The sequence below is a fragment of the Anabas testudineus genome, chromosome 21 (assembly GCF_900324465.2).
Source record: "Anabas testudineus chromosome 21, fAnaTes1.2, whole genome shotgun sequence".
In the NCBI taxonomy this organism is placed as follows: Eukaryota; Metazoa; Chordata; class Actinopteri; order Anabantiformes; family Anabantidae; genus Anabas; species Anabas testudineus.
The window spans coordinates 10,243,075-10,261,852 of NC_046629.1; the positions used below are offsets into that span (position 1 = coordinate 10,243,075).

General features: G+C 40.1%; 1 protein-coding gene across 2 annotated transcripts in view; it reads right to left on the bottom strand.

The window, feature by feature from the left end:
• myo16 (myosin XVI) overlaps positions 1 to 18,778 on the bottom strand; it is a 64,691-nt gene that overhangs the window by 17,198 nt on the left and 28,715 nt on the right. For both annotated transcript variants that reach the window (XR_003299834.1, XM_026377303.1), the window contains exons 14-27: positions 17,907 to 18,012; positions 16,671 to 16,788; positions 15,973 to 16,120; positions 15,504 to 15,618; positions 14,053 to 14,170; positions 13,407 to 13,478; positions 12,567 to 12,708; positions 11,884 to 11,956; positions 9,662 to 9,814; positions 8,973 to 9,173; positions 8,713 to 8,788; positions 7,571 to 7,767; positions 6,568 to 6,648; positions 5,060 to 5,265 (exon numbers count right to left, since the gene is read on the bottom strand). Coding sequence is in view for 1 of the 2 variants with exons in the window: in XM_026377303.1 (XP_026233088.1) it covers positions 5,060 to 5,265; positions 6,568 to 6,648; positions 7,571 to 7,767; positions 8,713 to 8,788; positions 8,973 to 9,173; positions 9,662 to 9,814; positions 11,884 to 11,956; positions 12,567 to 12,708; positions 13,407 to 13,478; positions 14,053 to 14,170; positions 15,504 to 15,618; positions 15,973 to 16,120; positions 16,671 to 16,788; positions 17,907 to 18,012 (1,806 nt within the window). In the remaining variant the exon portion in view is untranslated. The remainder of the gene's footprint in view (positions 1 to 5,059; positions 5,266 to 6,567; positions 6,649 to 7,570; positions 7,768 to 8,712; positions 8,789 to 8,972; positions 9,174 to 9,661; positions 9,815 to 11,883; positions 11,957 to 12,566; positions 12,709 to 13,406; positions 13,479 to 14,052; positions 14,171 to 15,503; positions 15,619 to 15,972; positions 16,121 to 16,670; positions 16,789 to 17,906; positions 18,013 to 18,778) is intronic.

Genomic DNA, 18,778 nt, shown 5'->3' on the forward strand with positions numbered 1-18,778 from the left:
GGAGAAGAAAAAGGGAAACCACCCCTTTGATAAGACATTAAATGGAGAGCTACAGGGTCCTAATGTAGTTCTCTGTGACCTAAGAACCATAAGTGGCAAGTGAGTATTAGTTGGTGAAGATTCTCAGTCGTCCAGGTGAAGTTGTCTAGAAGTTGAGTCATGGCAACTGGACTCAACCTAACAAGTAGGAAGTCCAGTTGCCATGACTCAACTTCCAGACAAGTGAGAGTAGTGTAACTAAGGTGGTTAAGGTGTGGTTGAAGGCAACTGCTCTTATCCATCAAACTTTTTACTTTCTTTCACATTGTCAAAGCCTACTGGCTGTGTAGTGTTCTAGATACTCACTGCAGTAGTTAGATATCATTTTATGTTTGTTTTATGTTATAGCCTATGAAAAGTTTAGGCATGGTTGGAAAGGTGGAAAACAAAGACCGACTCCACTTGGAGCTAGCCACAAAGCAATGTGAGCTGTCTTTTCCAGCATATCCCAAAGATTCTATGCTAAACCTAGACCAGACCAACTGTAGCAACCCCAGATCATAGCACTGCCCCTACAGGCTTGAACAGTAGGTACTAGGCATGATAGGTGCATCACTTAATCTGCCTCTCTTCTTACCCTGATGCACCCATCACTCTTGTTGCCAGCTAAAACATAATCATTCATGCAGTAATTATCCAGTGGGAGGCTCCTTTCTACAATGTCAAGTAAAAGTATGTGAACCTTTTGGAATTTTATCATTTTCTTTCATGTCTTTATTGAGAACAACAATAAAAATCTTGCAGTGTGAGTAGAAAAGGTATGTGAACGTGGACTAGAGCTACTTTGACTGACAAAAAACACTCAAACTTTTTGAGTTTGCTCCGTACAAGGAGAATATGCTTATGTGAGCCATACTTCACCAAAAGGAGCTTTCAGAGGATCTACAATCAAGAATTGTTTATTTACATAAAGCTGAAAAGGATTACAAAGTGATTTCAAATACGTTAGAAATTCACCAGACTACAGTTTGGCAAAAAATGTACAAACTGAGACACTTTGGTACTGTAGCTACTCTACCAAGGAGTGGGCGGCCAGTCAAAATGACCCCAAGAGCACAATAAACACTCATGAATGAGGTAAAGAAACAACCCAGAGTAACGGACAAAGATTTGAAGGCATCATTAGAACTGGCTACATCCATGTTCATGAGTCTACAGTAGGTAAAACATTGAACAAGTAGGGTGTCTATGGCAGGACACCACAAACTAAAAAAAAACATTGCTGCTTGCCTGAAGTTTGCCAAAGAGCAAATTAACACTCCACAGCGGTATTGGCAAATGTTTTTTGGACTGACGAATCTGAGATTTAACTACTCACACACAGCACTCCATTTGGCGTAAAAAAGGGCACTGCATATTATCATGAAAACATCATCCTAATCGTAAAGTAAGGTGGAAGAAACATCACGATTTGGGCATGCTTTGCTGCATCAAGGCCTAGCCATCTTGCAGTGATTGGGTACTGTATGTAAGTGTATCAAAAAAGTCTTGTGAATGAATGTCTGTACTTCTGCTGAAACTCTGTAGAAGGGTGATGCAACAGGACAAAAAAACGAAAACACCGAAGCCCACAACAGAGGGGCTTCAGAAAAACAACATTTGCTTTTTGGAGTGGCCAAGTCAGAGCCCAGAACACAACCCAATAGAGATGCTATGGAACAACTTGAAGAGACCCACAAACATGAGATGTCCAAAGAATATGACAGAGCTAAAGCAGTTCAGCCTGGAAGAATGGACTAAAATTCCTCCTGAATGATGAGGTCTGATTCCCAGCTACAGGAAGCGCCTGATTGAAATTACTGTTGCCAAGTGGGGGTTAACCAGTTATTAATTCTAAGGGTGAACATACTTTTTCCACTCATCACTATGAGGTTTTTATGGTTGTCTCAATAAAGACATGAAAGATCACAAATTTTATTGTGTTATTGTCTTAGGCAAATTATATTTGTCAACCATTTTGACTTAGATGAAAATCACATCACATTTTATGAGAAATTAATGCTGAAATTCCAAAGGTACATACATTTTCTTGTCACTGTATTTGCTTGGTAAAATCCAGGTGGTGACTTTTTTTTGACAGGCAGTGTATATGGAGAACTGAGATTTAGAGAAACAGGGTTCAAGTGGTAGTATTTGACCTGAAACACTGGCAAAAAATAAACTAAGCAAAACAACAAAACGCACATTGTATAATAAAAGAAAAATAAAAACAACAATAAAAGTGATTTCCTCACAAATCCCTCTTGTTACCAGGTCACTAATGTTATTCACCTCAGGTGACCACTATGACCTAATGAAGTGGCCTGGATGGTTCCAATATATGTGTGTTTTTGTGTACACACTGGCGTGTTTGTGTTCACTAGAACATAGCAACCTGAAGATTAATGACAGATTTATGGGTCTCTCTTTGTGCTTAGTCAAGGTCCAGGACTGAAAGAGTGACAAACGAAAAGAGTAAAAGGAATGTGAAAATTGTGCCCATTAGAGAAAAAGGTAGAGATGAAAAGACATAAATGAGGAAATAGACAGCAAGAATAAAATGGTGTATAGATGAGAGAATGTGAGAAAAGAATGAGAAAAGGAACGAGAAAGAGCTCTGTGGAGACAGCAGTGTAGTCCACCCCCGCTCTGCGGCAGCTCCCTCTTTGGCCAAGGCTGTGTTCATTCATTGGCTCTGTCTGTGTTGAACCCACTGGTGGAGAGAGATGTGAATGACAGTTGGGCAGGGCTGACTAGTGTCTTTGTGAGTGGCAGCCACTTAAATTAAACATGGCCCTAATGTATAAACAGCAGGACAATGACAAAGGCACACAAAAGGTCCATTTGTATGAACACAAAACATGAGCATCTATACACAATGCGCACAAACCACTGCTAGGCAGAAATGCATTAGTGATTAAAACATAGTAGTGATTTGATTGAATGTCTTTATGTCTTTTTCTCTATTGTACATTCAACCAATATGATATGTGGATGAGTTTCTGCTGAGCCCCAACCAATCAAGCACCAGCTCATCAATCTTGCCTCTGCAATTAAAGAAGGGGATTTGGGTTGTTCTATTTCTATCATACCCCTGTCAGCTTGGCAATAGAGCCCCTGTGGTATAGTACTTGACCACCTCTGATCATCTCCACTCCCTCTGCATTACAGAGACACCTGCTATGGAGAAATACAATAAAGAAGCGCTCATAGAAAGGTTTATGTATCCACTCAGTTTACCAGCTGCAGAAGGTTTCCTCTTCCTGTAAAATGTATGGTTCCCCCTGCCTATACACTCATTGCTGTTTTCTGTACAATATCATTGGATTGTTGGCTGGAGTGGCTATAATTTACTTTATAAAATGTTATAAAGAATCTTTATCTTCTGGGGGCATCCTGATAGCTGAATGGTTAAGGTGCCTTTGTTGCATGTCAGAAAACATGTCACAAATTTTAGCCAAACAACACTGACATAACTATGCAGCTGCACAGCAAAACCCTGCAATACAGGCACCAGTCATATTACAAATTACTTTAGCATACCGGATGCCTGACTAGTGCACTGAAAACACACATATGCATGCATACTATTGACATCACAGACACTGGTTTATGCACAGCAATAGTTAATAGTTAATTTTCCCCTTTTGGCAACATGTTGGCCCTTGTGATGCTCAGTTATCTACTGGTCACACACACTGTTGACACTTATCACACAGCACGTGGCTGCATCATCTCACCATTTACACGGGCCTATGTCTCCAGAGTTAGTTCCTGGTTCAGGTTTTTTTGTTATGAGTGTCTCTTTCATTTGTAGACATTGATATTGCTATTAAAATTAATTAATTAATATTCTTGATCCTTGATTTCAGGATAGATGCTGCACACTTGAACCATCTACTGAATAAATTGTGGTTTGGTAGCTACGTTTTTTTTTTTTTTTTTTTTATCATTAATTCCTTAGCTAGTTACTAGCCAACTTGCGTCAACTGAAACATAATTTCAGGGTCACAAATGTGTCCAGAAACCTTTGGAGGAGTCTGTATCTTCAAAATTGCCTCTAATTAAAGTTTTACAAATAAAACAAGTTGCTGGGTTATTAGTGGTCTTAAAACGAAAATAAAATTTAAGCCAAGAGATATTTTTAAAGACCCAGGAGTTTGGGTGATTTTGTCGTGTTAATTTTTTTTATCTTCAAGTGTCACAACTACAGGAATGTGTGTGGGTCGGATGTGGGGTTGGAGGTGGGAGGGTGTTACAATCATGTCCAGCTTTGTCCTTTTTTATTATTTGTGTTAATTCTCTTTAACTTTTAGAGAGCAAGAGAACAAGAGATAAACTGGGGATGGAAAAGAGATAGGAAGACAGTGATAAATAACAGGGGACTCAGGGGAACAGGAACACAAATTGTTAGGCACAGAAAGTGAGACAGAAATATAGTGGAGGTGGTGTGGCAGATACACATCATAATATGTTCTTGGGTACAGGGACCACCAGAAATATAGAGGCAGAGGAAAGAACAGAGGTGATGGAGATTATTATGACTAACATTTAAATGTGGGACACAGCGACCGTACACAGAACCAACTGTTAAATGTCTGTCGGGATGACTTAGGAAATGTGATAGTGACATTCATCAGACTCCCATCATACTCTCAAAGCCTTTCAAGGTTAGCGTGCACTTCTATCAATGAAGGTTGCTGTGACTTGCAAATGGGCCACCCTGCATGTGAGTATGTGAACCTGTCTGGTCTATCTTTGCATTTATCTGCTAATAGATAAAGCATATGCTGTCAAACTTTCATCTCCCTTTGACCTGCCTGCTCTTTCATATAACAACTACAAGAGATCACAGTGACCTGCTGGGAGGGTAATGTGTTTGACCAATTCAGATCACTGAGATAAAGTGATGAAGCAGGACAATCATTTTCTCCTTAAAGAAAAAGCTGAGAGAGAATAATTGGCTATGAGAGAAGGGGAATCAACATGTAGAGATACAACTTCAGAAGATAATAGTTGCAGTACATGCTCTTGCACTGACCTGCTGAGGAAGCCTGGGAATGATAGGCGGACAGGGTATCCATACCGGATTACGCGCACCATCTCAAGTACCCCGATGTACTGCAGCTGGGTAGACACATGGAAGCTATCAAAACTGTCTGGCTGACCGCTGACATTGGGGCGAACACACTCAACAAAGTGGGGAGTGCAAGCCTGCAGTTTACTGATCACTTCTGACAGGGAGTTCTGAGAAAGGAAAAAGAAAAGATACAGTGAAAAGCAGCCATTTTTCAATCCTGACAGAATATTAAAAACTCAATGTTGTGCTCTAATTAACATTTATTAGTGTCTGAGTTAGAAGAGATCTTGTACAGTAAATAGTACAAAAGGAAAAGGAATTGCTCTCTGGCTCCTTTGATGTTGTAATTGGAGTGAGATCACGTTGTGTTTGTGACAAAGTGGTCTGATCTTTGGCTGTGCGTTTCTCCTCTGGAGGAAGAAAAACACAAAGAGCTCTTTGCTAGGGTTGCTAAAGTGTGAACAAGCTTTTCTTCAAACCCTGAACTCACTAATTCTGCATCCAAGCGCACACAGACACACACACACATCAACATACACGTAAACACTTACATCTGTGTTTTTGCCACTCCTCTGACTGACGTCAGTCTATGTTCTCCATACCCTTAGTTACAACACTGAACACCTCGCCCCTCATCTTTGAACGTCATTACCAGCATTCAGTATGCACATGAACACACACACACACACAAATGCATGTGCATGACACACAGTGGCTGTTGTTCATTGTTCATTCATTCATGTGGAGGGGTTCATGTTTGGCTTGGTACAGCATCATTTTTCAGCCTACTCTCTCCCTCCCTGCCATTCCCCAAGGGTCCCGTTGACCACAAGCCCACAACTATGATTGTGCAACACACTGGCTTCATTCAAACCAAAGGTACTGCTTCTCTGAGCAGATTTTAGTCTTTTTGCGTCACAAGCAGACATTAAACTGCTCTCCTCCAACTGAATATTATGGTTACTTTATATAGTTATGAAATCACAGTATGCTATTCTGAATATGCCATGGCACAGCATTGTTATAAAGACTGTTTTGTCTATGAGTAAAAATAATGTTCAGTGGAGGACTGTGAGTGGGTATGGGAGGATGCATTTACTACAGTGAAAAAAAAGAAAGATGTTTTGTGTGATTACCATCAAAACATTAAATTCGTTTATACATAGGCTTTCCCCTAGCAGTAAAAGCAGATTTGCTTTCTAGTTTTCTAGATAAGCTGTTCAGTTGTATCCTTGTACCATCTCATATGACAAGTAGCTGAAGCCTGTTGTCAGTTGCTAGTGTATTAACAGGCTAACACACAGACGGACAAACATTTAAATTCACATGTACTGGGAACTCAGGACCTAACCTGCACGCCTCTCGACTCTGCAAGGAAATTAGTGTGGTAGAAAGGTCCACGAAGATGACATCTAGAGCACATACAAATTATGACAGGGACATTCATGTGCAACGGGAATGGTTCTTACCCTCAGCTGGACAGCCACTGTGATGGGCCCACACCGTTCTAGTCGCTGGAGGAACGAGCTCGACCCTTTCTTCTTTAACATCTTGCAATGAAAAGAGCCAGAGAACAAAACATGATACTTCTGAGCCCGAGCCCACTTCACTGTAAAATGTATAGACTGCTCAGGACACACTAAATCATGGGCATGGCTGAGCTCTTGGGTAGTCAGTGGTGGTACTTGGTAGCAGTGGATGCACCAATACATAATGTCATTTCAACCCGGTACCTTGCAGGTACTGTTGGCTAGGTATGTGTGGCCCTCCAAGGATATATCTCCCCAGACCTTCAACAACCCAATGTGCACTATGGTTTCTCGAGACTCTTTCATTCCTGTCACACATGCTCAGTGTGAACCTTATCTCATCTGTGAAGAGGAAGTGCTGCTTTACAGGGTATAAAGCTTTTGCATTAAGCAAATTAGTTATCTGGGATATGCCAGTGCAGTATTGCAAATTTGCCTAACATTTGGTATACAGCTGCTGGATCAGTTTAGAAAGTTTAAAGGGGTCTTACATAAGCCTTAGCACTAAATGCTTAATGAGCAATGGAGACGGCAAGCAAGACCCCCAGGAGGTTATGAAACCAGCAAGTCTTTTTTTGTGTTTGGCATGTGCTCCACAAAACATTGAAGACAATTTTAAATAAATGTAAGGGAGACTGGATAAGATCTAAAAAGAATATTTTTATCAGTTGTGTGATTTATACTTTCCTAAATGTACATCATGAGAAATCCAATTCCCAAAGGTTTACACATAGCAAGTAGATTAAATATTTTCTCTAGAAATAATTTTTTCCATCCAGCTGCACACAAGGCAGGTTCCAGTTTGAACAAGAGCTACTGACTGATAGTGACTGAATGTCTGACACTATTCTACTGGCCAAATGAGTAGTTATATGTACAGTAGTTACATATACAGTGGACACTGTAGGACTAGACTCACCACACTGTGAAAAGTGTGCTGTACCTTGGTAAGGTCATGGTACCTCCGGGGTTTTTGGGGCAAAGAGCTGGCAGTGACAAGGGAGGCTGATGGCATCCTGTGGAGCAACAAGGCAGCTTTAGGCCCCCTTAGTCCTATGCGGCCCTGGGCAGCTGGCACCAGAGAACCAGTCTGAGTCAGCTTGGACTGGAAGAGTTGCTGCAGTAACACACTCTCACTGGCTGCCGGGCACAAAACACATACACATTGAGAGGGAGGAAAAGAAAACAACAGTGAAAAGAGGCAACAGCATTGGTGGAAGTAAGTGGGTGGAGGAGAATAAGAGGAGGTGGGATGACCAGAGAGAAAGAAAGGAAGGAAAGAAAGAAAGAAAGAAAGAAAGAAGAGTGAGAGTTGAGAGAACACATGAAGCTAGGTCTGATGTAAACAATCAGTTAGGCAATAAGAAGGGGGTGGACCATGCCACTCGACAACACGTGGAGCGGTCCACAACAACAATGAGCTCATTCAGAAAGCCAAACAACATGTGTGTGGATGTGGGTGTGTGGCTCCTATCTATAAGGCTGACAGAAAGAGAGAGCGGCAGAAGGGGATGATGACAGGTAGGTGTGCTAAAGAAAAACAAACATAAGCTGGACTAATATTAAGCTTCAAGGTAATTGCCTTGTCATTTAAAGCAATGCCACCACCTGAATGATGATTTACACCCTCTGCCTTCCTATTAGTTTTAAGGTAAGGGGATGACACCACACACACTGGCACACGCCGCATGTCAGTGTGTGTGTATGAATGGCAGCAAAGCATCAGCTCAGTCAGACGAAGGGATACCAGCCAAGTGTGCGTGAAGGGCTAGCTTTTAGAAGATTAGCCTCATCATGGAAATTATAGCAATTAGGCTGCTGGACGCAAGGCTAGCCTGGCATTCACACAATGACTGCCTGTGTCGCACAAACCACAACACCCTACATCTGGCACCTTCTATAGACAATTTACGCACAGACGGTGCTGTCTGCTACAGATAAATTGAAATGCACATAAAAACAAATCCACACTTACACAAAGAGTGGTTTTGTGTGATGGCATTCTAGACAAGAGTGTATCTTTGTGATCAAATGCTCTCTGGCACCACAATGCGCTCATATGTGTGTTATTGATTGGGCACTTACACTTCATTGTAAACAAGAGATTCTGTGGAAAGGAGTCTTTGTTTCTTGTGAGGGATGCCATGAGGTCATATGAAACCTGGTGGAAAAACAAATCATACATGCACATTCAATTACATGCTTACTCAGTACATTTCTATGTGTTTTTCTGTTTTGTCTATTAAAGGTTTTGTTGCTGTATAGTGTCTACAGGGAACACAATAAATTTAAGTCTTAATTAGCAATGTAATTCAGAGTCAATTACATGAGTAACACAGACAGACCTTTCCAGCATAGTGGCTGACAATAAAGGCTGGGCCCTGGTCTTTAGGTGGGGGGTTTCCATTGCCATCCTTGGTGGTGAGAGAGAGACCATGAGTTGGATTAGAGTCCAGCTGGGCCGAAAGCCTCTTGTACAGGTTCTGCTCAACTGGCCGCAGACTCTGGCTCTCTTCGTCTAACAGACACAGCAGTCCCTGAGGCTTCTGGAGGGGGAACAAAGAAATGCTCATCTGATATTTATATGAATCACAGTCAGAAACCATTCTTGTGACACTCCAGTCCCACTTCCTTGTTTATTATTGATAGAGATAATATAGACAAATGGTACAAAATAATTGAAAGGATTTAAAGGGGAAAACGTTCAGCTAAGGTCTACAGCCATAATCCCAGTCGTATGGATGTATCTTTAGCACTTACAGTAGCACCCTGGGCGTCAAATTATTGCAACTTGATTCACATTTTCTGTTTCTCACGTTACATTTTTTGCTGGATATCTCAGCTTCAAGTAAAACTACAATTATAAAAAAATGAGTAAAAACATTCCAAATTGTGAAAAACATTTTAATGAAAATGTCAGTGGACTTAATTTAGCTGAGAGATTTTAAATATTGAAAACTTTAGGTGGGCTGACAATGTTGAATTGCATTATGACAGACCACACTGGACTGGACTGGTCAGAAAAAAACAGTACCTGAAGAAAGAAGTCCACAACGGCTGGCTGGTTTCCAGGGGAGCGTGGGTTGTCCATGGGAATGCCCTCCTGTAGACACTCAGCCTGCTCCTGCTGGAATAGCACCTCAGAGACGTACTGCCTTAGCCGCTCATTGGTCATGTTCACACATAGCTGGAATGCACACAGCACTCACTTAGACACACACGTGAACCTATAAACACACACTTCAGTGCACATTATGAACTATGTAAGATACATGCCGCTAAATGGTTTAAAAGAAAACATACATGAATATAATCTCAAACATAATGTGTTGTGGACAACAACAAAGTGACAACTACTGTAACACACCTGCCTGTGAAAAGCTCAGGCATGGAAAAGAAAGCAAAAGATATTTGTCTTTCTGGTATCTCACTGTATTATGAAGACATATTACAGACATGAACTCTTCCTAACCTAATAGTCACCTAATCACAGCATGAGTAAAAGGGATTGTTCGTCTAGTGAGTGTTTCTAATTCTGAAGCAGAGACTGTAACTTGTCACACTGACAAAATGAGAAGGAACATAGAAGATGAAGTGAAACCACACAGGACAGCAACCTGCATTAGCAGACCTGTTTAAACTTTTCCTGAACCTAAAGCCTCAGAACATACAGTGCTATAATCTTAGAGTGAACTTGTCACCCAGGATCTGATGCATCTATCGTTTGTACTGCATCTTTATGATCAAAGTCCTGTGGCATTTAGCTTTGACATAAGATATATGCAGTAATTGAAAAGCTGATTTACTGGAAGTGTGTAAATCATAAATAAACCCGGTTGAGTTTGTCTCTAGAGGCACTTATTTGATTGTGAGGTGGCTAGCATTTAGTTTCATAGCCTGCTTGCTTGAAATGTGCTGGTGTAGAGGTGTGCTGGTCTGTGGTGCAGACAGCTATAGTCCTGCTTTTCTTTCATCTGTGTGTCTGCCTCGTCTTCAAGCTAGCCTACCCCATTAAAGGCTTAGTCCCAGCAGGTGGTTGATTGAGTTAGCTCATTAGCAAAGTGCTGAGCACATACATCGCGCCCCTGACAAACACTGCTCTAATTAACAAGCACTAATGACCCTGATCATGCTGTTCATGAGTGTGCATGTGTCTCTGTGTGTGTACAAACATGTCTGAGTATGAAGGTTTGTTTGTCACATATGTCCCTCATCTATTGTAAAAAAATCGTGTCCCTCCTCTTCTCTGCTCTTTGGGCAGTAGATTATGTAGGTGTATTGAGCAGATTGATGTTTGAGTTTCTCTTTTTTACATATTTGGTTAGCCTCCTCCTCTCCCTTCTCTCCTTGCACTTGCTTTCTCAATTACATGAACTGCAAAGGTAATGCAACCTCACTCCCACTTGGAGTCAACAACATCAAAGTAAATAGTAAGACCAGTGACATCTTAGTGTCACACACACATACACACACACACAAAACAAAGGCAAACACACACTAGCCTTAATAAAATGCTGGGTGACAGCTGGTAACTCTAAAGGAAGCGAGCATAAACTCTGAGTAGCAGGAATTAGCACTTAGCCTCTTAAGTACTATGAATTATACCCTGAGACACTCTCTGTATGGACATTCATCGACGTCATGCATTCCCTGCCTCTTTACCTTAACCAACACAACCAAATTGGTAATTTCAGCCCTTACCTTCACCTTAACATTAACCTAATTCTAAATGGTGCTAACTGGCCCCGTGCCCATCACATCAAAAACAATATTTTGGATCAATTGTCAGTAATAACTTACTCTGTGACCTAAACAACCAAGACTCACACCAAAACCAAATCACACTAGTCATACATGCACACAAACAAAGAAGCACGCTCTGGTTTGAAGTTGTCTATTATTACAACATGTCACACACAGGCAGTCAAGTTCATTTGAGGACAGCTGGAAATCACACCATAGTCAGCCACAGACCTCACCTCTTTCATTACAACTACAGACTCAAATGTCTGGGCTAAAATGGATGAAATACCACATATTTTAGCAATTTGTTTAAAATCTTTTGAAACTAAAAAACCTCATATTAGTCAGAAATATTTCTGAAGCTCGGGACAGCCTTCTAAAGTCAGCCAAGGATGTTAATCACAGAATGCCATGAATATATTTGGCTTGATTATAAAAAATAATCTGTCAGCAGTGTGTGTGTGTCTGTGTGTGTGTGAAAAGAATAATTAAATAAAGTTTACATAGTCCCACCTGTTCAAATCCATTCCTCTGAAATTCCTCAAACCCAAATATGTCCAAGATCCCAATTTCCAAGGCAGGATCACTGAAAGAAAGTGAGGTAGATTAATATTTATTACATTAGCATCAAAGTGAGAACTTGTTAAATTATAATTGTTATGTTTGTGTCTGAATGTGTGTGCAATAACACATCTGAATGGGGAGTGCCATGAGAAGTGTGGTTGATACATTTATTACATTCTGTGGTTAGCGTGTAAACAAGGCAGAGGACAAACACATTCCAGAAGATGTAGCCCGGGTTATCTGACAGAGTGTGATAAGACTTCACAACAATTCCAAAGATCCTATGGCGTGTGTATTAGTGTGTGTGTATTTTTGGGTGTTCTTGATAAACACTGGTTGTGTCCTCCACGTGTACCTTCTTCACTTTTTTCCATTTTATGTACATGCCAATATGTGTATGTCATACAATGTAAACTATTACAAACCTCCACTCTAATCTATGTATGCTACAATCACTCCAGAGGCCCTGAATGAGTGACTGCTGTTATGTGATGACAGATATACTACACCAGTGGTGTTTGTGATAACAGTTATCGTCGGCCTGGGCTTCCAAAGAAATGTTGTTAGTGGTTTACAGTGAAAACACCCCTTGGTGTTCTTAAATACACACACGCCCACACAGAATGCTATACCTAACGCTGTCGTCCTGTCCCTGCAGGTAGTCGTTGATACTGTTAACCAAATAACTGAAGAGGCGTCCATAGATGGTCTTCGCTAGCTGGTCTCTGTACTGCTCTGACAATTCCACTGTGTGGCGCCGAGTGATCATGTCACCTGACGAAGGGGATGCAAAAACACAATGGCACTTGACAACTCACATGATAGCACAATGATAGCATAGTATTACAGGTTTACTATGACATCATGTGACATGTATTTCAACAAAAGGAAATGTTTTCAGAGGGTTTTGCTCCCCCCAAACATTCAAAGGTTATTGGTAATGAAAGAGAATAGTGATTGTTGTATTTTATGCACAATGCTCAACTTCTGCTTAAACTCTAACTAGTCATTGTTATTGCAAGACTAATATAATTTATTATTATAGTAATTCAGAAATAAACATTGCAATGTTTCAACTTCATCATTTGTTCACCAGGGTGCTCTGACAGGTGCCTTTTTTACTAAAAGTTCTCACTCTATAAATTAATTAGCCACAATAATGGAAACTCTAAACATAATTATATATTTTTTCAATTTTATAAGACTAAAAACATCAACTTCTAGTTTAAACTTCAGACTGTAATTACTGATTCTTGCTTGTTTCATCTTACAGAAAAATGTTTTGACAATTTAAAATATCTAATTCCCTTCAGACTAGTCACTACTGGCCAGAGACACCCTGCTGCTTTTAAAAAAGGTGCTGCACCTAATTAAAAGCTACATTTGTAACGTCGACAGTATGAGTAGTTCCTCTACATGTCTTTGCAGTAAAGGCACTAGCCAAGTGATGATGAAAGCTTGTGTGTTAATACCTTTAAAATACTGAATGTCAGAGGTGAGGGCGGTGCTTAAGTCACTCGAGGACACCTGCAGCATTCCAGCAACTGTGGAGAGGAGAACAGGGAGAGAGAAATAAGGGCAGGATAAATTACACTGACATGATGACAGGATCAAAACAAAATAACACAATCAACTGGTGGAGCTGGAAATAATGAGTCATCACTCAATTTCTGAGCAGAGCCTATAAACAAACAGAAGAAACAGGTGATAGCACCCCATATCCCTTTGCTGACTTCACGAGTCATGGCGATGACAGACTCTTTCCCAATCGGGCATTGATGTCAGTTATTTACCATCTCACAAAAGGTCAGGGGTCACAATGGCTGCATAAATGAGAGAGTGAGACATACAGAGCGAAAACACTGACTCCAATAGTGTAAACTGTGTGTGTGTGTTTTCTCTGTGTCATGGTTACATTTTTGCAGAAAATGCAGAAAAAGTTGACTATCTGGATGGTGACTGACACACTGTCAAGCAGAACTCAAAGACAGAAATAGATAGGAAAGAGTTCTGACAATGAGGTAAACAAGATAAGTGTTGGATGAACCCATCCTCGCCACCCCATCCCACCTCCACACAGGGTGGAAGAGTGACCATGGTTGTGAGAGGGGCACTGACCTCTCTCCAGCAGCTGCAGGTCAGAAGGGAAGGCTGTATCGGCATCTGTCAACGCAGTAAAACGTAGGTCCCCAATGTGGAGAACAGCAGATAGCAACATAAACACTGAGTCAATTTCCTGATAGAGAGACAGTGGTAAAGAGGGAAAATGAGAGACAGAAAGGATGTCAGGCAGCTCTGAAAAAACCAACACATAGAATAACCAGCTACTGTACATCCTTCAATAAACTGCAACATGCAAAAACATCCCATTAACCACTGCCCTGAGTGGAAATTTGAGGTTGACAGTGTGTGTTTGTGTGTGTGTAGGAATATGTATGTTTGTGCTTACTCTCAAGGCAGGATACTGGAGCTGATATGTGACAGATAACCACAAGCATTAGTCTCTGTCTGACACTATACACAGAGAGACCCCCTGCTTAGGGAGGAGAAGAAAGGGAGCAAGGGAGAGAGAAGGAGTAATAGGGAACGGTAATGATGATTGACTTTTGGGTCTGGACTAGGTGTCGTCCCCTGATGAGAGCTTAGACAAAGACCAATGGGTGGTCTATCACTTCCACTCCTGCTCCCCCACTCCCTTAGTCTCTCCTATCTAGTGGACACTATGCCCTCTGATAATATCACTATCTATGGCTCTGTCTCATATACCTTGCCTATGTGTATTGACTGCTGCTGGATTAAAAGGTGAAATGTTGGTCACTCACTGCTGACAGATGCTGACTGGAAATCTAAGAATAGAACCCGATAATGTGCTGGAAACACAAACGGTCGAGTGCAGAATGGACTGTACTATGGCCCACTGTGTATCTGCTTTAGGACCAACATCCTGTCTTCAGTCTTTAGTCACACATTTGATATGGTATTATCATGTGCTGTGCTTGAAATTTGGGACCTGAAAAAACTCAGACATTGTGTCTGTGCCAATTAAGTAACAATGGATGATGCCTGTCTCATTTAAAATCGTTCTTGTGCCTGATTTGGGAGGAAACAAATGTCCTTTGCAGCCCTCAGTATCCCGCCATTGATTATGCTGTGGTCAATTGTTTAATGGAGCAAGTGCAAGCCTCATCAAGTTGGGAAATTATTTGTGACCCACTCATTATTTAGGAGGTATTACTGGCACAACATTAATCTTGTCTCAGTAAAACCTGGTAAAATAATTTTTAAACATTTCACTTTATGAATTGACCAAAAAAAGCCCATAAAATCCAAAACCATTAGTTTTGCTTTCTGTGTGTCTAGAATGTGGACAATTTAAAGATTCAGCCACTTGAAGGACCCCTTTTGTGGAGGCTCCAATCACAGGTCTCAGACACATAGACTTATTTGCACCAGCAAGAATCTCATCAATGACTGCAAAGTAGCTATTTCAGATTTGTCATCACTTTTGATTATCCTTGCCCTCAATAACCTTAGAATAAACTGAGGCCATATGCAGCACCAATCAATACCTGCTTGTTGAAGCCGAGGGATCGCAGGGCTTGTTTGACTGCTGCAAGGCGTTCCCTGCTTTGAGCAGAAGCTGTAGCTACTGGAGGATTGTCCCCCTGGTTTCCACTGAGATACCTGGAGTAAATACAGAAATATGTATTTAGGCAAATACTACAACCACAAAAACAATTAAATGACAGGTTGATAGATTTCAAATACTATATTTTCACTTTTGTTACTGTGAATGTGAGACCTAGACCGAAAAAGGGTCATGAAATAGCTTTAAGCATAATATTATAAAACACCAGTCACAAAATTGCATCACTGAATCATATACACCAAGCAAAGGCACACAGACACAAGAGCTAGCGTGCTACTCAGACTGATGAGTAGGAATGTATAACACAAATTCAAAAGTAAATGTATGTCCTAAATGTGCACATACTAAGGAGGTGGGATGTTGAAAGTTGGCAGCCAACAGCCACTTACCTATGAGCCAGGACATTGTTGAGATAAACTGCACTCTTCTCCTCAGCTGACAGCCCTTCAGCCATCAAATAGAAGATGGTGAAGCTGTGTTGATGAGGAGGCAGGTGGACCAGACGAGACTTCTCCAGCAGGTATGTGTATACATGGGCTTAACAAACAAATGATGCATACTTAATAACAGGACAGTGTAAATATCATTTTAGTAGTGCTCATTATAAATTAAAGTACTTCTAAATATACTGATTTTCTGAATTTATGACTACTGTTTATTGGCCACTACTCTCTGATCTAATGAACTGGGGTCAAATAAGGTGACACCATGAGAGTAAACCCATAGATTGTTACTGCCCCCTGCTGGTGATTTCACAATTGTGCACCTGATCTTTTACATTTTGAAACTGAATACCTGTAAGGTCACTGTAGGGCAATGTAGACTGAGAAAGCAAAGACAATTTCTCAATTATCTTGGTGAATAGGTAACTTATTTAATTAAATAATCAAAAATTTATAGGATAAATGAAGATAAAAATTGTCCTCTGAAAATATTTTAGTAATGGCAAATTAAAAGTAAAAGAATGAAGTGCAATGTAATGATAATATTCTCTTTATCTCACTGCCCTCGTATAGAATAAAAAACAATGTATTTCAAAGTCAAAATAAAATTGCAAACTCTCTAAAGTGACAAAATTGTATGCTACCTCTGAGCGGTGTCCTCCTTTTCTCACAGTATTGGATGGTCAACAGCTTGATGAAGCGGCTTGAGTTACTGTTCCTTGGTGTCTTTGCATGTCCAAAGGCTTCAAGAATACAGTTCACCTGCATATTCCATCACAGCAATAGAAAGATTACAGGTGCTTTATAATCTAATTATAATCTAATTAATGTAATTAAAATATAATATAATTAATGCTTGTCATTGTTAATTTCCAAAATAATGAAATGTACTTTTGCATAACACATCTTTAAATCTCACTTTCTACCACTAGATGTCAATATACATCCATTAACTATACTAAAGAGTATTTTATGTCCCTAGAGAGTTAGAGAGTGATCTAACCCAGTTATGGACTACATAACGATGACTTATACTCCAAGGCTACGCACTGTTTTGTTACCTAACTGATGCAGATTTGGTGAATAATATGTTTAGCAAGTGGAACTTATCATTATCTTTGCCACAAAAACTGGGAAACGTACAATAATAAACTAAATGCTTTCCTAAACTACATTTTCTTTTCTTTTATGTTTTTAACTGGTTTTCCTTAAATAAAATGTGTCAGTTTATTTCTCTACAGATTTCTACTAAAGAATATGTTAGTATTATAGTCCCTCCCAGTTCACTGAAGACTATGCCGTGAAGGGGATATGGAGCTTTAATAATGTATTAGGCTTTAACAATATTAATTTTGTAATGGAGGAGAGGGACGCCCAGACAATTTTCTCTGCTGAAAATGGTTCAGTCCTAAAGAATTAACATCATAGAGAGTCAGAATCGCCTTAATGTTGATGTTATCATAGGGTCTGAATGTTGTAGTGATGTCTTTGACAAATAAATAGTTATAAAAAAACACTTCAAGCTGTTCTCCCATACTGGGGTGAACTAATCCATACTGTACATCTATTCTATGCCCAACCAACAGAAAAACATTGATACATTTCCACACATATAAACACTGTGTTGGCTCTTTTATATGTATTTGAGCACTTGAGGGAGGAAACAACAAGCAGGCATGCACATCAGGACAAAGCATATCAGCATGTCATCCAGTCAGTTTTGCTTTGAACAACACACAACTATAAACTTAAAATACAGAAACAGGGGCAAGATAACAACAAAGGATTCGAGACAGTCCCTTTACAGTACATCACATACTCCTTGGCCATATGAGACTCTTTAGGACACCCATTTAAAAGACAGGCAGGTCTAGACTTACATTTTTCATTCTGGGCTCCAGTGCAAAGCCTTTGAGGTTGGAGCGAGCTGTCAGGTGTCTCACTATGTGCTTGCATGCTTCTGTTTTCCCAGAGCCAGTTTCACCACTTGAGACACAAAGAGGCAGAAAGACAAAGATTAGATGTCAATCATATCTTGGATTATGCTGTGTTTGTTTTTACACATTGTCACTGTCCCTTTTGTTTCATGTTTTGATGTTTTTGATGTATTCATACATTTTCCACAATGATGAACAGTAAAGATGTATTGTGTTCCATTGTTGAAGAAGTTGTAGTGCTAGTATACAACATATAATATTAGAGGACACAATAACCTAATATTACCTACTGTATATGTATAGAGTAAAACAATTTAACATTTGTTGTTAAACATAGCTCGACCTCAAGTTTAAAAAAAGCAATGTAACTATACAGAAATCAAGCATTTTATTTGTTTGTGTGCTATTCTCTATGTCTCATAACAATAGGTGAGAGATGTTTGTCATCAGGACGTTTTCTATATATGTCATCTCTAGTCACATGTCTCCACCCATCTGACATCACCTCTTCAGCGACCACATTTTATATGTTCACAATTTATAACTTTTTTGCAAATCTGTTAACAACCACTTTCCACATGCTGTTAATGCCACAACTTATTTGGCACTGGAGGACTGTTTTTAATTTGGTGTTGAGTGGATATTAAATCTGACATAAGGCACCTCTACAGTACATGCTCTGACACTCACCAACATGCAGAGAGTTGAGACCGGCATAGTAACACCAAGCAGATGGCTTCAGAAGGTCAGAAACCCTTACTAATGATCGCAGTGTACTATGGTGTGATGTTTGCCCGTGTCTATGTGTGCAGCTA